Source organism: Artemia sp. Qi Xiang Cuo, chromosome 9, assembly GCF_049724085.1.
Source record: "Artemia sp. Qi Xiang Cuo chromosome 9, ASM4972408v1, whole genome shotgun sequence".
NCBI lineage: Eukaryota > Metazoa > Arthropoda > Branchiopoda > Anostraca > Artemiidae > Artemia > Artemia sp. Qi Xiang Cuo.
This window is the reverse complement of record NC_142802.1, coordinates 27,461,962-27,485,855: the sequence shown is the minus strand read 5'-3', so window position 1 is coordinate 27,485,855 and position 23,894 is coordinate 27,461,962. Positions and strand designations below refer to the sequence as shown.

At 38.2% G+C, this 23,894-nt stretch overlaps 1 protein-coding gene across 1 annotated transcript in view; it reads left to right on the top strand.

The window, feature by feature from the left end:
• Nucleotides 1–23,894, top strand: part of LOC148948513 (solute carrier organic anion transporter family member 4A1-like) — a 193,796-nt gene that overhangs the window by 50,062 nt on the left and 119,840 nt on the right. Inside the window, exon 2 of the mRNA XM_089094440.1 lies at nt 22,007–22,157. Coding sequence (XP_088950566.1) covers nt 22,007–22,157 — 151 coding nt within the window. The remainder of the gene's footprint in view (nt 1–22,006; nt 22,158–23,894) is intronic.

Below are 23,894 nucleotides of genomic sequence, written 5' to 3'. Positions count from 1 at the left end.
AAAAAGAGTTGTTTCATTGTAAAAAATTACATTTAGAAATCTCCGAGGGAGATAAATTTAAAACACTGGTTGAGGGTGAGGGGTCAAGATCTCACAGAGATAAGTTTATATTGGGATTGAAAAGGACTGAAAAATGAATAAATAGAAAGGTAGGAAAAAATGTATACATTTCTATATCCCGGCTGCACTTGGGCACCCGAAGGACCAGGTAGTGCATGCTGGAGGGCCACTTCCTGACCTTGCATAAGTGGGGCAGCTCTTGAAGGCACAGGCAATGTATGATGGAAGTTGATTGGGCCGGTTGTATTTTAGTCTTGTACTGATGATTGCACTTATTTTGGAGGCTTAGACCACCTACCATAGTCCCAAAAACGAGCCATCGTAGGGCCCGAAGTATTAACCCTGACTTTCTTGGAGAAAGGGGGCACGCATTCATCATAATTGGCCCTAAAAGAAGAGAAAAAATTAATATGTAAACAATGTGCCCCTTTTTTTTGACAGAAAGAAAGTTAGTATCATCATACATGTAATTTTGTTAAAAAATGGCATTTATCACTAAGAAAGGACAACGTAAAAAATTTTATGAAATATACTAATTGTATACTTTTTTTAATCTGAGAAGAAGAATTACGGCTCACTGAACCGTTCAAAATCCGGTCTATTTTGTATATTTATCACACCCCCAGAAAAACAGACCACAAAAAAGAACCCCCAGGGAAAATATCCCTGAGAATGGACATGTAAAAATATCCCCTCCCCCCACCGAACGATAACGGACCCTTGTGTATCGGAGAAGTCCGGCTCACTGAGCCGTTCAAAAGCCGGCCTCGTTTGTATATTTATCACACCCCCAGAAAAAAACAGCCCACGGAAAATAACCCCCACGGAAAATATCCCTGAGAAAGGACATGGGAAAATATCCCCCTTCCCCCACCGAAAGATATGGTAAAAATGCTATTCAATTTACGCATAATAAAGCAATGTATCTTTTTCTTAAACTCACCCCCCTTACTTTTCACGCGAAGAAACTGTTTGTTTTCACCTTACAATGGAGGTGTTAGACTTGCGGCATTGTCAACCCCCCCCTTTCACCAATGTCCTAAAAATATTGTTAGGCATTAATTTTGGAAATAACTCATTTCCACGCTCCCATACCATATAGAATTACGCAAAGCCTGTAATCACATAAGGCTAATTAGCAATAATCTCTCTTTTCACGCGAAACTAACCTTCTCAGAGAAACCTTTTGGTTAAGATGCTATCCAAATTCTTATATAATTACCAAAGCCAGATGCACTTTAAAGGGGTGTTAGTAATTATCAGCTGTTTAAATCGTTGCGAGAAATCTGTAAGTCAAGCCATAGTGGATAGTATATTAAGGGATTGACAGAAAGTTGACAGTTGCTTTTAGATAAGATACGGAATTTATCTAAAACAGAATTAAGTTCGTAAACAGAGGGGGAAGGAAGGATGGGGTTTACGTAACGAAAAAAGAGCATATTTTACACTTTTTATCGAGTATAAACATCATATAAGGACGTTTGTATAGGGGGGGGGTTTACCCGAATAGTGTAGAGGGTAACCACGGAAAACAATTTTATTTTGAAAATAAAAAATGAAAACAGAACTTACATTGCTACTTGTGGCTGCCATGGCTTCAAGATCATCAATAATTGCATGTGTTCTATCCATTTTGTTGTGGAACTTTCTGATAATTTAATCATGTTGAATGCCCATTATATACGAGATCTCAATGGCGAATTGTTATGTAACGGTGAAAATCATATGTAAGCACGTCTCTGATTGGCTGAGAAGGAGGATGTATCCGACTCGCTGATTGGCTGAGAAGGAAACACGTGATCTAACTGTTTCCGGGAAAGTCATAACATTTGGCAAATTCCTGTTTTTTCATTCTCACTGAGAAAACCATATAACAGACATGAATTGCTGTTGACATCCATATATGTGACATAGTTCCTGTTTTTCAAATTCTCACTGAGAAACCATAAAACAGACATGAATTGCTGTTGACATCCATAAATATGACAAAGCTCCTGTTTTTCAAATTCTCACTGACAAAAACCATTAAACATCCATGAAAAACATCAAATAAATCGACCAACACACATAACCATCCAAGAAAACATACATAAATGTGACAAAGTCCTGTTTTTCAAATTCTCATTGACAAAAACCATAAACCACGTGGTTCTCGTGCCAATATATGGTGTTAAAAAAGTTGTAGGTGGCAGCAGGGGTGAGCAATGGGGGCTTTAGGGTCACCTCTACTAGTGTCATCTGTATTTTATTACAAACGATGTGTATTTTGCACAATGGGGGTTCAATAATAAGAAAGAAGAATGATAAAAATTACTGTTCAAAACTAACGAAAGCAGACTGATTATTTGAAATGTACAAACAGTTCTTGCTAATGAACTGCAAGTAAGGAGTGACCCGGCTCAATAGTAGCCAAAACTTTAAAAAACGGAATTTTGATACCAATAAATACATCAAAAGAATCAGATTGTTATGCAGATTTCATATTTAAGTTTCATCAAGTTTAGTCTTACCCATTAAAAGTAACGCGCCTGAGAAAATTTACCTTATTTTCGAATAAAGGGAGAAGTACCCCCTAAAAGTCATAGAACCTTAATGAAAATCATCTGCATCTTATCTGCAAAAATGCGGAATTTTGTATTTTTTGCCAGAAGAAAGATCACGGATGCGTGTTTTTTTTCCTTCTCCCCAGGGGTGATCGCATCAATCTATTGGTCCTAGAATATCACAGGAGGGCTCATTTGAACGGAAATTAAAAGTTCTAGTGCCCTTTTTAAGTGACCAAAAAAGATAGAGGGCAACTAAGCCCCTTTCCCACGCTCATTTTTTCCAAAGTCACCCGATCAAAATTTTTAGATAGCCATTTTGTTTGGCATGGTAAAAAATATAGAAATTATGTCTTTGAGGCTGTTTTAATCCCCCACAGTCCCCGGGGGAAGGCCTGCCAGTTATGAACTTTGTCCAATGTTTACATATAGTATTGGTTATTGGGAAGTATACAGATGTTTTAAGGTTTTTTTGTGGTAGTGGAGGGGGGTGAGTAAGGGGTTATGTGGGAAGATCTTTCCATGGAGGAAATTTTCATAGGTGAAGGGACATTGCTATGAAGAGGGAACCAAATTTGCCAGCATTATTTATATAAACAACCAGAAATTAAATAAAAAAAACAAGTTTTTCAACTGAAAATAAGGAGCAACGTCATAACTTAAAACGAACAGAAATCATTACGTATATAATTGGGTTCGCCCCCTAGTCAATACCTCGCTCTTTACACTAAAGTTTTTTTTTGTCATTTCATAAGAGCTATTTATTACAATTAACGGCCTTTATGATTAAGGGGTCATTCCTAAAGATTTGGAACAAAATTTGAATTTTTGTGTAAACAGCAAGGTATTGACTAGGGGGCGAACGCCCTAATATACTTAAAAAAACAAACGAATACTGAAGTTTGTTACGTAAGTTAATTAGCAAGTTACATATATTTATTACTAATAAAAAGAAACAAGTTTTTTTTAACTGAAAGTAAGGAGCGACATTTAAACGTAAAACGAACAGAAATTATTCCGTATTTGAAAGGGGCTGTCCCCTCCTCAACGCCTCGCTCTTTACGCTAAAGTTTTTTATTGTTTTAAAAAATAAAGTTGTGAGACAGAGTCAAACTTCAGCGTAAAGAGCAAGGCGTTGAGGAGGGGACAGCCCCTTTCAAATAAGGAATAATTTCTGTTCGTTTTAAGTTTTATTGTCGCTTCTTACTTTCAGTTAAAAAAACTTGTTTTTTTAACGCTATAAGAAAAGATGAGAAAATGACACTCGCAAAGGAGAAAAGACAAGAATATTTCCAGCCATTGAAAATGCAATTCAAATAGTTTCGCAGAGACCTACGCTCAACCGTCGTCATTGCAAAAACAGAAAAATAAAAATAGATTGTAAAAACAACTATTAAAATAAAAGAAAACCCTCTCCATTAAACAGTGAAAGGGTAACTGAATAAAATTTTCGATATTTAATGACAATTCAAGATATTAAATCTTTTTAACATCTTCTGGAAGAAAGGACAGCATCATTTGTGCTTTGCTAAAAACAACTTCCATTTTCAGCTCTGTTTGTTTATTTGTCATAACATCAGCAAAAATAAAAAAATAAAAAAGAAACTCATAATAAAAACTAAGATTAATGAAGCTAATGAAATGTTGCTTGACAGTTTTATGTACATTTATATTCATTCCTGAAAACCCGAGCAATTTTCGATTTATTACCATCACTAAATAAAAAAAACACGTTTTTTCAACATAAAAGCAAGGAGCAACATCAAAACTTAAATCGAACAGAAATTACCCGAGATGGGTTGTTATTATACTACGTATATGAGAAGGGGGAGTTTCTCCCCTCTCAATACCTCGCTCTTCACTTAAAAATATTTTGGTAATTAAAATGGTAATAAAAATATTATATTTAAGAAAAAAAGCTTCTTATTGTTCTAATTAAATGACCATTGTGTTTCAGTAGTCGTTCTTAAAAAAGTTAAATTTTAGCGTAAAGAGCGTGTTGTTAAGGAGGGGTCAGCCACTCTCGTATACGTAATATTTTCTGCTCGTTTTAAATTTTGGTGTTGCTCCTTACTTTCAGTTGAAACTTTGAGTTTTAATTTATTCCTTATCGTTTTTTAAATAATGCCAGAAACTCTGGCTCCTTCTCTGTAGGAAATTCCTTCCCCCATGGAAAAGCCTACCATGGAAAATTCCTCTCCCGATAAATAACCCTCCGCAATCGCCAGGAAAATTTTCCCCAGACAGTTCCGTTCTCCCTGAAAGTTCCCCCTAAAAAATTCTTGCGAATTCCGGCTGAAAAAAATTCTTATCACATATTCATTTGAAAATGACTTTAATTTCTGATTATTTTTTCACATCATTCCGGAATCCCCCTCCATGGAAAATTTTTCTCGCAAACACCCTCCCCCCTAGTAGAAATTTGATCCTGCAGAAAGTTCCCCTGGAGAGTTTATCCCGCGGAGGAATCTCCCATGGATAATTTTTACCGTGGAAATCCCCCCCCTAAGGAAAGATTCTTTAGACAATTTCAACCCGATGAAAATTGTCTCCGGATATTTACCCTTAACATTTCCGCATGTAAAAATGTATTCGGCAAAGTGAAAGTAAGACAAATAAGAAAAATTTCGTATAGGAATTCTGTCAAGTTCCTCCAGTTGAAAATTCCCCCTGAAAAGTCTATCCCCAGAAACTTCCCTCCCACGAAAATTTGTCCAAGAGGAAAATCCTTCCAGCAGAAAATTCTCTCCCCTCCCCCCTAAAAATGTCAGTACACTTCCCAATAACAAATATTATACGAAAACAATGGCCAAATTTCATGACATACTGCTCTCCAGGGGTTGTTAGGGGTTACTAGCGTGGGAGGGGGGCTATTAGCCGTCCAATCTTTTAGGCTACCTAGAAAGGGCACTAGAACTTTTAATTTCTGTTTGAATAAGCCTTCTCCCGATAATCCAGGACTGTTGGTTCTGTACGATCACTCCTGAAAAAAAAGACGCGCATCCATAATCTTTCTTCTGGCAAAAAAACACGAAATTCCCCAATTTCGCTGATAGAAATGTTTGAAGCCTCTACATTGCTTGAAACCTCTACACCAGGGTTCTCTGATATGCTGAATCTGACGGTGTAATTTTATTAAGATCACTTGATGTTTTGGGAGTGTTTCTTCTTTTTCAAAAATTTAAAAATTGGGCAAATTTTCTCGAGCTCGTAACTTTTGATGGGTAACATCAGACTTGATGAATTTTATATATTTTGAATAAATAGCAAAGTTTGATATATTTGATGTATCCGCTGTTATCAAGACTCTGTTTCTTAGAGTTTTGGTTACTATTGATCCGCATCACTCCTTACTGTTTGATTTCTTTTCATTTTGGGTTTCACTTACTTATTGATAGTGATTTGTGTCCATTCTACAATTGAATTACCATTTAACTCTATTTCTGGTCGTCTTAGGTTTAATACAGAACTTTATTGTTACTTATCTTTGAAAAAATTCTTTTGTGGAAAAAGTGTTTCTAATTCATTTCTGTTCATTGTGATTGACATAGTTTTTTTTATCGGTTAACAACAGAAAAATATTTGTACAGTTTATTTCACTTTTTCAAACAGTTCGCGGTAACGAACTGTAAGTAAGGAGTGATTTGACCTAATAGTTACCGAAACTCCAAAAAACGAATTTTTATAATAATAGCCACGTTAAAAGAATTAAATATTTACGCTAATTCTAAATATATAAATTTCATTAATTTTAATATTACCCAACAAAAGCTACGAGACTGAGAAAACTAGCATGATTTCCAAAAACAAGAGCACCCCCCCCAAAAAAAAAAATTCGAGCAATATTAATAAAAATAATACCATCAGATTCAACGTACAAGCTCCTATCTACAAAAATGTGGAATTTTGCAATTTTGGCCAGAAGAAAGATCACGGAAGCGTGTTTTTCCCGCAGGGATGATTGTATAAGATCAATTGTCCTATAATATCAAGAGCTTGCTCATTCAAACGGATATGAAAATTTCTAGTGCCCATTTGTAAGTGACCGAAAAGATTGGGGGACTCCTCCCACTTCCGTTTCTTCCAAAAGACATCCGATTAAAATTAGAGACACCTATTATGTTCTACACCTTCAGAGATGGCATGACCCCCCTATTGTCGATGGGGAAAGGGCTGTAAGGTACGCACTTTGCCAATTGTTAAAATAAAGTATTTTTTTATTGGGAAATATACGGAATTTTATAGGGGGAAATTTTTATTTGCAAAGCGGAGGGTTTTCCTCGGGGAGTATTTTTGAGGGGAGGAATTTTTCTTTGCACAATTTTCCAAGGAAAATTTTATACGGGGGTATTTCCTGGCATGATTTGAAAAACGGTCATAAATTAATTTAAAAAACTATTTTTTCTTCCAACCGAAAGTAAGGCGCAACGTTAACACATGAAACTAATAGAAACTATTTCGTATACGAGGGGCTCTGCCTTTTCCTGAACTCTCGTTCATCAGTCGCGCTGAAGTTTGACTTTTTGTCATGATTCTTTAAGAAAGACTGCTCAAAGGCAAAGGCCGTTGAATTGGAATGAGAGGTTTTTTGGAAGAACTTTAAGAAATTAGGACAAAGAGTGAGAGTTGAGGATGGGGCAACTCCCTTAGATACAGAATAATTTCTGTTGGTTTTAAGTTTCAATCTTGTTCCTTACTATACTTGTATAGCTTGTTTTTAAGAATCAAGACTAGCTTGCTATTTGTATTTTGGACAAAATTTTGTATTAAGTTTTAATATTAGTTGTACTACAGAACTATGGATAGATAGCTACTTGGAATATTTTTCAATAAATGGATCGAAAATCCTCATTACCCCTGAGCTTCTTGAGGGCCGAAGGCATTCTGACCCCCATCATGTTACAACCTTGGGTATAGACAAATTAGCTGACCATCTCCCTCAACATGCTCTGAGAGTTTCAACTTAATTCCCTCAGCTGTTTCTGATATGTCACATATACACCCTTTCGACCCCTTGGATGTGCTGAGTGTCTCTTGATTTAGTTCCATACACCTCTCAGCATGCCCTGAATGTTTTATGTTAATACTCCTAGCCATTTTTTAGATATTACAGATAAGCCATTTGAAAAATGCATGTACATAGTTTCCTTTTATTTAGTTCACCATGTCTGGAAAGCTTCAAATCAATAAACTCTAGCCACTCCTTAAATATCTGAGATACGCGCTTTTCAAAGACTTGGATGTACATGTTGTCTTTTGGTTTAGATCGGTATATTCGAGAGCATGCCCTGAAAGTTGTAATGTGATGTCCTTAGCTGTTCCTAGAATTTTGCAGCGATGCCCTTTTGACAATCTGAATACACGTAGCGTCCTTTGATTTAGTTTTTCAGTCCCATAACTTTACTTGAAAGTTTCGAACTAATACCCGTTCCTGGGAAATTGTATCTATGCCATTTTGACAGCCTGGATGCACTAAAAATCTTTTAATTTAGTTCAATATATTTAATAGTAGTAGGTCTAGTAACAGTTACAAGTAGTTGCAAGTAGTATGTTACCTTATACTTTGCGGCCTTTATGTTCCATCCGGTGTTATTTGCGTACGGCACGTTCCCTGGCACCTTTCCATGGTTGATTACTAGACTAGTTATTAGGTAAGGTTTTTTAGGGAAAGCTGTCAATCACCCTTTTGTTATCCACAGTTCCATTTTTGAAGTATGTGGAAACAGTTTGACGTGTTCGGTGAGATTACGTTCCATGGCGTTTGATAGACATTTGCAAAAAGGGGTAATTAGTGAATAGATAATTTTTTAACGTGAAATCTCTGAATAAAATATTTTTGGAGCATGTACTTGACGATGGATAAAAGGGTTAAGGTGATTAGCGATTACGAGCAAGCATCCCCGCACTGGTTCCTGGCAGTAGGCTACGCATATCAAATTACTGTACTGTGGGTTAGGTAACATGATTAAACGCGCTTTTACAGTCGGAATTCATTGATTGACATTTGCAAAAAGAGGTAATTAGTGATTGGATAATTTTTTAACGTGAAAGGTCAATTTTGGAGGGAAAACCAAAAATAATCAGAATAGAAAATAAAAGGGATCTGCCTCAAGGGCAAGGCTCAAAGGCCCTTCGTGCCCCCATTTGTGAGGGCCGGGGTGGGAGGGGGACAATTTTGGAGGGAAAGCCAATAAAACTAAGAATAGAAAATAAATGGGATCTGCCTCAAGGGGAAGGCTCAGCGGCCCTTCGTTCCCCCTTTTATGAGGGCAGGGGAGGGGGGGTCAATTTTGGAGGGAAAACCAAAAATACTCAGAATCAAAAATAAATAGGATCTGCCTCAAGGGGAAGGCTCAGAGGCCCTTCCTTACCCCATTTTTGAGGGCAGGGGGCTCAATTGTGGAGGGAAAACCAAAAATACTCAGAATCGAAAAAAAATAGGATCTGCCTCAATGGCAAGGCTCAGAGGCCCCTCCTTCCTCCCTTTCTGAGGGCAGGAGAAGTCAATTTTGGAGGAAAACCAAAAATACTCAGAATCGAAAATAAATGGGATCTGTCTCAAGGGCAAGGCTCAGAGGCCTCCTCCTCCATTTCTGAGGGCAGGGAGGGGGAGTCAATTTGGAGGGAAAACCAAAAATACTCAGAATCGAAAATAAATGGGATCTGCCTCAGGGCAGGCTCAGAGGCCCTCCTTCCTCCATTTCTGAGGGCAGGGAGGGGGTCAATTTTGGAGGGAAAACCAAAAATACTCAGAATCGAAAATAAATGGGATCTGCCTCAAGGGCAAGGATCAGAGGCCCTTCGTTCCCCCATTTCTGAGGGTAAGGGAGGGGGGGGTCAATTTTGGAGGGAAAATCAAAAATGCTCAGAATCGAAAATAAATGGGATCTGCCTCAAGGGGAAGGCTCAGAGGCCCCTCCTTCCTCCATTTCTGAGGGCAAGGGAGGGGGAGTCAATTTTGGGGTAGTGTTTTGTCATGGTTTACCTTGTCACAGTTACATTCTCTTGATTTTTCAAAGTTAATTTTTGATTTATTTAGTTTAAATGCAAGAGACTGAATATTTAATTAGTGTTTTGTTGTTTATTAAATTGCCACAGTTACATTATTTTTATTTTAATAGTTCATTTTTTAATTATTTAATTTAAATGAAAGAGTTGGAATATTTCAGTAGTGTTTTGTAGCGATTTACATTGTCACAGTTACATTTTGTTAATTTTTCAAAGTTCATTTTGTATTTCTTTCATTGAAATGCAAGAGTTGGAATATTTCAGTAGTGTTTTGTTGTGCTTTACCTTGTCACAATTACATTCTGTTGATTTTGATAGTTCATTATGAATTTTTTTTATTGAAATGCAAGATTTGGAATATTTCAGTAGTGTTTTGGTGTGCTTTACCTTGTCACAGTTACATTTTCATGATGTTTCAAAGTTCATTTTGAATTTCTTTCGTTGAAATGCAAGAATTGGAATATTTCAGTAGTGACTTGTTGTGCTTTACCTTGTCACAGTGACATTCTCTTGATTTTTTGAAGTTCATTTTGAATTTCTGTCGTAAAATGCAAGAGTTGGAATATTTCAGTAGTGTTTTGTTGTGCTTTACCTTGTCACAGTTACATTCTGTTGATTTTCATAGTTCATTTTGAATTTCTTTCATTAAAATGCAAGAGTTGGAATATTTCAGTAGTGTTTTGTTGTGCTTTACCTTGTCACAGTTACATTCTCTTAATTTTTAAAAGTTCAATTTGAATTTCTTTCGTGAAATGCAAGAATTGGAATATTTCAGTAGTGTCTTGTCGTGGTTTACCTTGTCACAGCTACATTCTCATGATTTTTCAAAATTCATTTTGAGTTTCTGTCGTGAAATGCAAGAGTTGGAATATTTCAGTAGTGACTTGTTGTGCTTTACCTTGTCACAGTTACATTCTCTTTGTTTTTCGAAGTTCATTTTGAATTTCTGTCGTAAAATGCAAGAGTTGGAATATTTCAGTAGTGACTTGTTGTGCTTTACCTTGTCACAGTTACATTCTCCTGATTTTTTGAAGTTCATTTTGAATTTCTGTCGTAAAATGCAAGAGTTGGAATATTTCAGTAGTGTTTTGTTTTGCTTTACCTTGTCACAGTTACATTCTGTTGATTTTCATAGTTCATTTTGAATTTCTTTCATTGAAATGCAAGAGTTGGAATATTTCAAAAGTGTTTTGTTGTGCTTTACCTTGTCACAGTTACATTCTCTTAATTTTTCAAAGTTCATTTTGGATTTCTTTCGCGAAATGCAAGAATTGGAATATTTCAGTAGTGTCTTGTCGTGGTTTACCTTGTCAAAGTTACATTCTGTTGATTTTCATAGTTCATTTTGAATTTCTTTCATTGAAATGCAAGAGTTGGAATATTTCAGTAGTGTTTTGTTGTGCTTTACCTTGTCACAGTTACATTCTCTTAATTCTTCAAAGTTCATTTTGAATTTCTTTCGTGAAATGCAAGAATTGGTATATTTCAGTAGTGTCTTGTCGTGGTTTACCTTGTCACAGCTACATTCTCTTGATTTTTCGAAGTTCATTTTGAATTTCTGTCGTGAAATGCAAGAGTTGGAATATTTCAGTAGTGTTTTGTTGTGCTTTACCTTGTCACAGTTACATTCTGTTGATTTTCATAGTTCATTTTGAATTTCTTTCATTGAAATGCAAGAGTTGGAATATTTCAGTAGTGTTTCGTTGTGCTTTACCTTGTCACAGTTACATTCTGTTGATTTTCATAGTTCATTTTGAATTTCTTTCATTGAAATGCAAGAATTGGAATATTTCAGTAGTGTTTTGTTGTGCTTTACCTTGTCAGAGTTACATTCTCATGATTTTTCAAAGTCCATTTTGGATTTCTTTCTTTGAAATGCAAGATTTAGAATATTTCAGTAGTGATTTGTTGTGCTTTACCTTGTCACAGTTACATTCTCTTGATTTTCCGAAGTTCATTTTGAATTTATGTCGTGAAATGCAAGAGTTGGAATATTTCAGTAGTGTTTTGTTGTGCTTTACCTTGTCACAGTTACATTCTGTTGATTTTCATAGTTCATTTTGAATTTCTTTCATTGAAATGCAAGAGTTGGAATATTTCAGTAGTGTTTTGTTGTGCTTTACCTTGTCACAGTTACATTCTCTTAATTTTTCAAAGTTTATTTTGAATTTCTTACGTGAAATGCAAGACTTGGACTATTTCAGTAGTGTCTTGTGGTGGTTTACCTGGTCACAGCTACATTCTCATGATTTTTCAAAGTTCATTTTGAATTTCTGTCGTGAAATGCAAGAGTTGGAATATTTCAGTAGGGACTTGTTGTGCTTTACCTTGTCACAGTTACATTCTCTTGATTTTTCGAAGTTCATTTTGAATTTCTGTCGTGAAATGCAAGAGTTGGAAAATTGGGGTCTTAGTCCACCAGGCTAAATGGTGGAAATCCACTACCTCACTTTTGGGGTCTTAGTCCACCAGCCTGAATGGTGGAAATCCACGAGCTCAGTATTAGGGTCTTAGTCCACCTGCCTGAATGGTGGAAATACACTAGCTCAGTATTGGGGTCTAAGTCCACCAGTCTGAATGGTGGAAATCCACTAGCTTAGTATTGGGGTCCCAGTCCACCAACCTGAATGGTGGAAATGCCCTAGCTCAGAATTGGGGTCTTAGTCCACCAGCTTGAATGGTGGAAATTCACTAGCTCAGAATTGAGGTTTTAGTCCACCAGCCTGAATGTTTGAAATTCACTAGCTCAGAATTGGGGTCTTAGTCAGTGTTCAGATTGGAGCGTTGGGGTCCGACTATCTGGGCTTTATTTGTCAAGGCCTGAATGCTAAGCGATGGACATGAGCTCGATTGAGACCACATTGTGAAAATGGATAACAAAAAACAAAAATATATTGTTGGTATGTGTGTAGAGCATGGCATGGTTACCGCTAGGGCAACAGTCTAACCGTTGACGGTACACACAGAGACGACAAACACACAGAGACGACACACATAGCGACGACACACACAGAGACGACACACACACAGAGACAACACACACACAGATACGAAACACACAAAGAGACACATAGAGATCTGGCGTGCCGGAGGGGGGCATTCCTGTTGACTTTTGGAGGGTGTTTCCAGATTTTTAGATAATCAGGCAATTTTCTCAAGCTCTTTTCTCAAGCTCATAGCTTTTGACTGACAACACTAACATCAAAACTTAAACGGTCAGAAACTCCGTGCGTGTGTCTTCTCTTTGTGTGTTTCGTATCTGTGTGTGTGTGTGTCGTCTCTTTGTGTGTGTGTTGTCTGTGTGTGTTTGTCGTCTCTGTGTGTGTGTGTGTCGTCTCTCTATGTGTCTCGTCTCTGTGTGTTTGCCGTCTCTCTTCGTGTGTGTGTGTTTGTGTGTGCTCTTTGTGTGTGTGTTGTCTCTGTGTGTTTGTCGTCTCTGTGTGTGTGTGTGTCGTCTCTCTCTGTGTCTCGTCTCTTTGTGTTTGTCGTCTGTGTGTGTTTGTGTGTGTCGTCTCTATGTGTAAGTAGTGAATTTGAGTATGTCGTCTCTGTGTGTGTCGTCTCTGTGTGTTTGTCGTATATGTGTGTGTGTGTTCTATCTGTGTGCGTTTTGTCTTGATTTTCCTTAATAAAAAAAAAACTACTGTATTAAAAAAAAAAAAATTAAATTGATCATACGACCTAAATTATTTCATCAGATACGCCATGTCTCGTCTCTCTGTGTGTGTTGACTCTGTGTGTGTGTGTATCGTTTCTGTGCACGTGTCGTTTCTATGTGTCGTTTCTGTGTGTTTGTCCTCTCTGTGTGTGATTCGTCTCGTTGTGTCTGTTGTCTCTGTGTGTTTGTCCTCTATGTGTGTGAGTGGACTCTGTGTGTGTGTGTCGTCTCTGTGCATGTGTCGTCTCTGTGGGTGTTTCGTATCTGTGTGTGTGTTGTCTCTGTGTGTGTGTATTAAATGTGTGAGTGTAGTGTCTCTATGTGTTGTCGTCTCTGTGTGTGTGTCGTCTCTGTGTCTGTGTTGTCTCTATGTGTGTGTCGTCTCTGTGTGTGTGTGTGTGTGCGTGTGTCGTCTCTGTGGGTGTTTCGTATCTGTGTGTCTGTCATCTCTATGTCTGTGTTGTCTCTATGTGTGTGTCGTCTCTGTGTGTGTGTGTGGTTTCTGTGTGTTTGTCCTCTCTGTGCGTGTGTCGTCTCTTTGTGTGTTTCGTATCTGTGTTTGTCCTCTCTGTGTGTTTTTCGTCTCTGTGTGCGTGTCGTCTCTGTTTGTGTGTCGTCTCTCTGTGTTTGTTGTCTCTGTGTGTGTGTCGTCTCTATGTGTAAGTCGTCACTTTGAGTGTGTCGTCTCTGTGTGTGTCGTCTCTGTGTGTGTGTCATCTCTGTGTGTTTGTCGTCTCTGTGTGTTTGTCGTCTCTATGTGTAAGTCGTCACTTTGAGTGTGTCGTCTCTGTGTGTGTGTGTCGTCTCTGTGTGGGTGTTGTCTCTGTGTGTGTGTGTGTGTGGTCTCTCTGTGTGTGTGGTCTCTCTGTGTGTTTCGTATCTGTGTGTGTGTGACGTCTCTTTGTGTGTGTCGTCTCTATGTGTGTTTGTCATTTCTGTGTGTGCGTCTCATCTCTCTGTTTGTGTACTCTGTGTGTGTGTGTGTATCGTCTCTGTGCCTGTGTCGTCTCTATGTGTCATTTCTGTGTGTGTGTCTTGTCTCTCTGTGTGTGTTGACTCTGTGTGTGTGTATCGTCTCTGTGCATGTGTCGCCTCTATGTGTCGTTTCTGTGTGTTTGTCCTCTCTGTGTGTGATTCGTCTCTTTGTGTCTGTCGTCTCTTTGTTTTTTTCCTCTCTGTGTGTGAGTGGACTCTTTGTGTGTTTGTCGTCTCTGTGCATGTGTCGTCTCTGTGGGTGTTTCGTATCTGTGTGTCTGTCATCTCTATGTCTGTGTTGTCTCTATGTGTGTGTTCTCTGTGTGTGTGCGTGTGTAGTTTCTATGTGTTTGTCCTCTCTGTGCGTGCGTCGTCTCTTTGTGTGTTTCGTATCTGTGTGTGTTGTCTCTATGTGTTTGTAGTCTCTGTGTGCGTGTTGTCTCTCTATGTGTATCGTCTCTGTGTGTTTGTCGTCTCTCTGTGTGTGTCGTCTCTATGTGTAAGTCGTCACTTTGAGTGTGTCGTCTCTGTGTGTGTGTCGTCTCTCTATGTGTGTCGTCTCTGTGTGTTTGTCGTCTCTGTTAGTGTGTCGTCTCTATGTGTAAGTCGTCACTTTGAGTGTGTCGTCTGTGTGTGTGTGTGTCGTCTCTGTGTGGATGTTGTCTCTGTGTGTGTGTTGTCTCTATGTGTGTGTCTTCTCTATGTTTGTTTCGTATCTGTGTGTCTGTGACGTCTCTTTGTGTGTGTTGTCTCTATGTGTGTTTGTCATTTCTGTGTGTGTGTCTCGTCTCTCTGTGTGCGTTGACTCTGTGTGTGTGTGTATCGTCTCTGTGCATGTGTCGTCTCTATGTGTCGTTTCTGTGTGTTTGTCCTCTCTGTGTGATTCGTCTCTTTGTGTCTGTCGTCTCTGTGTGTTTTTTAAATTTTTGGGTCACCTACCGGAGACTCTGGGTGGGTGGGCGCCCCCAAATATTGTCCCAAACTCCTTGTTCAATTTAGCACTTGTTCACGGATGCCCAGCGTCTCCAATCACTTTCCCAATAGTATCTATTCAATGTCTCAGCTCAGTTTAGAAAATCTGAGCCAATTTCCACTTTTTCAAATTTAGGGTCACTTGCCTGAGACTCTGGGTAGGTGAGGTGGGCACCTCCAAAAATTTGTCCCAACCTCCACTCTTGCCTTAGAACTTACTCACGGATACCTAAAACCGTCAACGGTTAGACTGTTGCCCTAGCGGTAACCATGCCATGCTCCACACACATACCAACAATATATTTTTGTTTTTTGCTTTCCATTTTCACAATGGGGTCTCAATCGAGCTCATGTCCATCGCTTAGCATTCAGGCCTTGACAAATCAAGCCCAGATAGTCGGACCCCAACGCTCCAATCTGAACACTGACTAAGACCCCAATTCTGAGCTAGTGAATTTCAACCGTTCAGGCAGGTGGACTAAGACCCCAATTCTGAGCTAGTGAATTTCCACCATTCAGGCTGGTGGACTAAGACCCCAATTCTGAGCTAGGGAATTTCCACCATTCAGGCTGGTGGACTAAGACCCAAATCTGAGCTAGTGAATTTCCACCATTCAGGCTGGTGGACTGAGACCCCAATACTGAGCTAGTGGATTTCCACCATTCAGGCTGGTGAACTGAGACTCCAATACTGAGCTAGTGGATTTCCACCATTGAGGCTGGTGGACTAAGACGCCAATACTGAGCTAGTGGATTTCCACCATTCAGGCTGGTGGACTAAGACCCCAATACTGAGCTAGTGGATTTCCACCATTCAGGCTGGTGGACTAAGACCCCAATTCTGAGCTAGTGAATTTCCATCGTTCAGGCTGGTGGACTGGGACCCCAATACTGAGCTAGTGGAGTTCCACCATTCAGGCTGGTGGACTAAGACCCGAATACTGAGCTAGTGGATTTCCACCATTCAGGCTGGTGGACTAAGACCCCAATTTTCCAACTCTTGCATTTCACGACAGAAATTCAAAATGAACTTCGAAAAATCAAGAGAATGTAACTGTGACAAGGTAAAGCACAACAAGTCCCTACTGAAATATTCCAACTCTTGCATTTCACGACAGAAATTCAAAATGAACTTTTAAAAATCATGAGAATGTAGCTGTGACAAGGTAAAGCACAACAAGTCATTACTGAAATATTCCAATTATTGCATTTCAACGAAAGAAATACAAAATGAACTTTTAAACATCATGAGAATGTAACTGTGACAAGGTAAAGCACACCAAAACACTACTGAAATATTCCAATTCTTGCATTTCAATAAAAGAAATTCAAAATGAACTATGAAAATCAACAGAATTTAACTGTGACAAGGTAAAGCACAACAAAACACTACTGAAATATTCCAACTCTTGCATTTCAATGAAAGAAATTCAAAATGAACTATGAAAATCAACAGAATGTAACTGTGACAAGGTAAAGCACAACAAAACACTACTGAAATATTCCAACTCTTGCATTTCACGAAAGAAATTCAAAAAGAACTTCGAAAAATCAAGAGAAATTAACTGTGACAAGGTAAAGCACAACAAGTCACTACTGAAATATTCCAACTCTTGCATTTCAACGAAAGAAATCCAAAATGAACTTTTAAAAATCATGAGAATGTAACTGTGACAAGGTAAAGCACAACAAAACACTACTGAAATATTCCAATTCTTGCATTTCAATAAAAGAAATTCAAAATGAACTATGAAAATCAACAGAATGTAACTGTGACAAAGTAAAGCACAACAAAACACTACTGAAATATTCCAACTCTTGCATTTCAACGAAAGAAATTCAAAATGAACTATGAAAATCAACAGAATGTAACTGTGACAAGGTAAAGCACAACAAAACACTACTGAAATATTCCAACTCTTGCATTTCACGATGGAAATTCAAAATGAACTTCGAAAAATCAAGAGAATGTAGCTGTGACAAGGTAAACCACGACAAGACACTACTGAAATATTCCAATTCTTGCATTTCACGACAGAAATTCAAAATGAACTTTGAAAAATCAAGAGAAAGTAACTGTGACAAGGTAAAGCACAAACAAACACTACTGAAATATTCCAACTCTTGCATTTCAATGAAAGAAATTCAAAATGAACTATGAAAATCAACAGAATGTAACTTTGACAAGGTAAACCACGACAAGACACTACTGAGATATTCCAATTCTTGCATTTCGCGAAAGAAATCCAAAATGAACTTTGAAAAATTAAGAGAATGTAACTGTGACAAGGTAAAGCACAACAAAACACTTTTGAAATATTCCAACTCTTGCATTTCAATTAAAGAAATTCAAAATGAACTATGAAAATCAACAGAATGTAACTTTGACAAGGTAAAGCACAACAAAACACTACTGAAATATTCCAACTCTTGCATTTTACGACAGAAATTCAAAATGAACTTCAAAAAATCAAGAGAATGTAACTGTGACAAGGTAAAGCACAACAGGTCACTACTGAAATATTCCAACTCTTGCATTTCACGACAGCAATTCAAAATGAACTTCGAAAAATCAAGAGAATGTAACTTTGACAAGGTATAGCACAACAAGTCACTACTGAAATATTCCAATTCTTGCATTTCAACGAAAGAAATCCAAAATGAACTTTGAAAAATCATGAGAATGTAACTGTGACAAGGTAAAGCACAACAAAACACTACTGAAATATTCCAATTCTTGCATTTCAATGAAAGAAATTCAAAATACACTATGAAAATCAACAGAATTTAACTGTGACAAGGTAAAGCACAACAAAACACTACTGAAATATTCCAACTCTTGCATTTCAAGGAAAGAAATCCAAAATGAACTTTGAAAAATCAAGAGAATGTAAATGTGACAAGGTAAAGCACTACAACACACTACTGAAATATTACAACTCTTGCATTTCAATGAAAGAAATTTAAAATGAACTATGAAAATCATTAGAATGTAACTGTGACAAGGTAAAGCAAAACAAAACACTACTGAAATATTCCAACTCTTGCATTTCAAGGAAAGAAATCCAAAATGAACTTTGAAAAATCAAGAGAATGTAACTGTGACAAGGTAAACCATGACAAAACACTACTCCAAAATTGACTCCCCCTCCCTTGCCCTCAGAAATGGAGGAAGGAGGGGCCTCTGAGCCTTGCCCTTGAGGCAGATCCCATTTATTTTCAATTCTGAGAATTTTTGATTTTACCTCCAAAATTGACCCCCCTCCCCTGCCCTCAGAAATGGGGGAACGAAGGGTCTCTGAGCTTTGCCCTTGAGGCAGATCCCTTTTATCTTCGATTCTGAGTATTTTTGGTTTTCCCTCCAAAATTGACCCCCCTCCCCTGCCCTCAGAAATGGAGGAAGGAGGGGCCTCTGAGCCTTGCCCTTTTGGCAGATCCCATTTATTTTCGATTATGAGTATTTTTCCTTTTCCCTCCAAAATTGACTCCCCCCGCCCCTGCCCTCAGAAATGGAGGAAGGAAGGGCTTCTGAGCATTGCCCTTGAGGCAGATCCCATTTATTTTCGATTCTGAGTATTTTTGGTTTTCCCTCCAAAATTGACTCCCCCCTTCCCTGCCCTCAGAAATGGAGGAAGGAGGGGCCTCTGAGCCTTGCCCTTGAGGAAGATCCCATTTATTTTTGATTCTGAGTATTTTTTGTTTGCACTCCAAAATTGACCCCCCCCCTGCCCTCAGAAATGGGGGAACGAAGGGCCTCTGAGCCTTCCCCTTGAGGCAGATCCCATTTATTTTCGATTATGAGTATTTTTGATTTTCCCTCCAAAATTGACCCCCCTCCCCTGCCCTCAAAAATGGGGGAACGAAGGACCTCTGAGCCTTGCCCTTGAGGCAGATCCCTGTTATTTTATATTCTGAGTATTTTTGGTTTTCCCTCCGAAATTGACCCTTCACGTTAAAAAATTATCCAATCACTAATTACCCCTTTTTTGCAAATGTCAATCAATGAATTCCGATTGTAAAAGCTTGTTTAATCATGTTACCTAACCCACAGTACATCAATTTGATATGCGTAGCCTACTGCCAGGAACCAGTGGGGGGATCCTTGCTCGTAATTGCTAATCACCTTAACCCTTTTATCCATCATCAAGTACATGCTCCAAAAATATTTTATTCAGAGATTTCACGTTAAAAAATTATCCAATCACTAATTACCCCTTTTTTGCAAATGTCAATCAAACGCCAAGGAACGTAATCTAACCGAACACGTTAAACTGTTTCCACAGACTTCAAAAATGGAACTGTGGATAACACATGGGTGATTGACAGCTTTCCCTAAAAAACCTTTCCTAATAACTTGTCTGGTAATCAACCATGGAAGGGTGCCAGGGAACATGCCGTACGCAAATAACACAGGATGGAACATAAAGGCCGCAAAGTATAAGGTAACATACTACTGTTGCAGTCACAGTCGCAAGTGGTCGCAGTTATAGTCACTAGTAGTCACAGCCACAAGTAATAGCAGTAGCAGTCTCAAATAGTCATAGTCGCAAGTAGTTCAGTCGCAAGTAGTCACACATTTTTTACTGCTGGCTTGTATAATCCTCGTTTTTCTCTTTTTTAATATTTCTTCGTTTTATCCTTTGGGGGGGGGTATCAGAAGAACGGCGGGAAAAAAGGCTGATCTGCTCTAGTCACGTTTGGTCCCCTTAAAAGGGACACTAGAACTTGCGAACTTGAATCTTATGATCCCCACTCCAAAGCTCCTTTCATGGAGCTTCAACAACTCCTTTCATGCAAAGTGACCCCGGGAAAAAATAATGCATTGAGGCCTTATCATTCTTTTCGAGCTGTTCACATACAACAAGCCATGATTTTTGCACTTTGTTAAGAAAATAGAACGGGTAAGCCGAACTGATCTAGACTCCGCGATAATAATCATTGCTTAAAATAACATCTCACTTGCTGACTGGCAACGAATATCATACAGTTCGAGGTAACGAAGTGTAAGTAAGGAGCGACCAGGCTCAATAGTAACCGAAACTTTAAAAAACGGACTTTGATACCAATAGATACATCAAAAAGATCAAATTTTATGCTGATTTCCAATATTTAAATATCATCAAGTTTAGTCTTACCCATCAAAAGTTACGCACCTGAGAAAAATTGCCTTGTTTTCAAAAAAAGGGGGAAACACCCCCTAAAAGTCATAGAAATTTTAATGAAAATCCCACCATCAGATTCAGCATATCAGAGAACTCTACTGTAAAGGTTTCAAGCTCCTATCTACAAAAATTAGAGAACCCAGCATTTAGAGAGTGTATAAGAATTTTCAAGCTCCTATTTGCAAAAATGTGGAATTTTGTATTTTTTGCCAGAAGAAAGATCAAGGATGCGTGTTTATTTATTTTTTTCCTTTCCCCAGGGGTAATCGTATCGACCCAGTGGTCCTATAATATAGCGGGAGGGCTCATTGGGATGGAAATTAAACGTTCTAGTGCCCTTTTTAAGTGACCAAAAATGGAGGACAACTAGGCCCCCTTCCCCGCTCATTTTTCCCAAAGTCGCCCGATAGAAATTTTGAGATAGCCATTTTGTTTAGCCTGGTCAAAAAATACAATAGTTATGTCTGTGAGGATGATTTAATCCCCCAAAGTCCCCGGAGGAAGGTCTGCAAGTTATGACGTAGTTATACGTAGGAGGATCTTTCAATGGAGGATATTTTCATGGTGAAAGGGAAATTGCTATAAAGGGGGCGCCGGATTTCCCAGCATTATTTAAAAAACGATCAGAAATTAAATAAAAAAGCATCCATTTTTTCAACTGAATGTAAGAAGCAACATCAAAGTTTTAAACCAACAGAAATTATTACGTATATGATTGGGTTCTCCCCCTAGTCATTAACTCGCTCTTTACGCTACATTTTTTTTGTACTTTCATCAGAGCTATTTAATCTAATCATTATTTATATTGTTTATATTATTAATAATTATTTGTAATAATTATAATAACTATTTATTCTAATAAACCGCCTTTGTGATTAAGGGGTCCTTCTCAAAGAATCGGAGCAAAATTTGAACTTTAGCGTAAAGAGCAAGGTATTGACTAGGGGGCGAACTCCCTAATATACGTAAGACAAATATGCGAATATAGAAGTTCGTTACGTAAGTTAATTTGTAAGTTAAGTCAGAACAGAATTTCCAGAAAGCCATTTAGGCAAAAAAAGTAAAATTAACATGCAAATTTCGCTATAATTATTCATGTACGGTGGTCCAAAATCAAAGCTGCATTGATTCAAAACGATCAGAAATTAAATAAAAAAACAGTTTTTTTTAAAACTAAAAGTAAGGAGCGACACTAAAACTTAAAACGAACAGAAAATTTTTCGTATATGAAAGGGGATGTCCCCTCCTCAACACCTCGCTCTTTACGCTAAAGTTTGACTCTGTCCTACAACTTTATTTTTTTAAACAATAAAAAAACTTTAGTGAAAAGAGTGAGGTGCTGAGGATGGGACAGCCCCTTTCATATACGGAATAATTTCTGTTCGTACTAAGATTTAATGTCGCTCCTTACTTTTAGTTAAAAAATTTGTTTTTTTTTATTTAAATTCTCGGACAAGGATCAAAGGCAGTGAAGAGTAGGGTAAGCTGTGTGATGGGGAGTCAAGTGTGAACAAATTAAACCTCTAGTTTTACTTCGTTTAGTTTAGTTTTAGTTTTAGATCTAGTTTCAGTTCTAGCTTTAGTTTGAGTTTCTGTGGAATAGAATTTTCGCACTTTCGTTTTTTAAGCCTGACGTTGACATACTCCCAGTAAAGGAAGTGTTGGAAGATGACGAAGGAGGGAACTGCGGATGGCTCTGTTTCAAGCCAAAATTTTTGAGACCCCTGAGGAGCGTTAAAATCTATCTTCTTTTGTTCTGTTCCCTTGGATTTATACAAGGTAATTATTTTCAAATATTGAGATAACCTTAGATTACTGCATTTTCTTTAAGAATTTTGTTGCATGCCCTAACGTCTCACTCCATGTTCGTTGAAAGCGCATGTCTATATCAATCAATCTCAGTACAAACAGAAGATCAATACAAACAGCAACCAATCTGAAAATAATTACGATAAACTCGGAGGCGGGTGGGGAAGGGTATTGAGACTAAGAGCTGATCTAGGTCTTTCTTTCGCATATCAATAATTAACAACTAATGACTATTATTGGTTGCACAATAAGTTGGTTTTTAGTCCACCCTTGTTGCTCTTTGGTTGGCTGTATTTTGGTGCTACATGAAAATACTTCTTATGTCCCCCAGATTTATCCCCAGGCTTTCTACTTGGATATTTCTTGCTGTATGTAAAAAAAAGTAGTAATGATAATAAAACTAAAGACAACCAACTTTACACAAAAAAAGCACATTTGTATTACCTTTAGATTTTTATCTTACTTACTTTTGACGAGAACTAGACGCTGCTCCACCTCGACCGGCATCCATAACTTCTCCAACAGAAGTTTTCCATGAGGTATGGTTATGTGCAACGGCTTCGACACGGTACAGGCAGTTACTATCCCAGATCCAACCGACGAAGCTGAAGCCTCCAAGTGGCTCGGCGTCATTTTTCATTACTTACCACCAATCTTTCTTCTGGCCTCCAGGTCGACGTTCCCAATTTTCAAGGGGCCTTACTTTAATAGCGGTCTTGAACATGCATCGGTAGTCTTCACGGCGTAGACAATGGCCCAGCCACACGAGTCGTCATATCTTTACAATTTCCAAGACTGGGTACTGTACTTTACAGCGCTCATGTATCTCCTTGTTGGATATTCATTCACTGCGCTGGACGCGTATAATACAACGAAGAGAGTTGTGATCAGATACATCCAGCTTAAAACTATTTTGAGCTTTGACGACCCAAATTTCGCACCCATATAGAACAGTACTTCTGGAGATCGCCTTGTAGAATCTAATCTTCGTAGCGAGACTTATGCTTCGACACTTCCATAGTTTTTAATGATCAGAGAAAAGCTGGCAAAGGCTAGGCAAATACGCCTTTCTATTTCTTCATCATATCTTCCCTCCGAATCCACAAGGAATCCGAGGTAGACAAATTCTTCAACTTAATCAATGCTATTGCCATCTAGGGATATAAAAGGGGGACTCTGTGCAGCACACATCATCTTAATACGACCATTAAAGAGTAGTATGCAAGTTTGTCCATCATTATTTGGGCTTTTATTGGATCATCATCAGCGAGGGCAATATCATCAGCATAGTCTAAATCACTGACCTGAACACCTTTTCCGGCCGTTACTCCCTCGTGTGTGCTGAAAACTCTCTCCATAATCCAGTCAATTATATTATTGAAAAGGATGGGGAATAGAACGTCACCTTGTTTTACTTCTGATTCTACAGCGAAATATTAAGACTCTTTACCAAAAGCCCGTACCCTCATTTGCGTACTCTTATAGTATGCTTTTAAAAACCTAAGGATAAAATTTGCTCGGTACAAGTACCCCCAGTTGGGGAGCCAGCTTGTTCTTTTCTCATTCTCTCTTAAACCTATCGAGGAGAAGAATGGCAAGCAACTTTGCTGCAATATCAGTGAGACCATTTCCACGGTATTTTAACATTTTGACTTGTCATCCTTTTTGAAGAGAGGAAGAAGGATTTAAACTTTCCAGTCCTTCAGA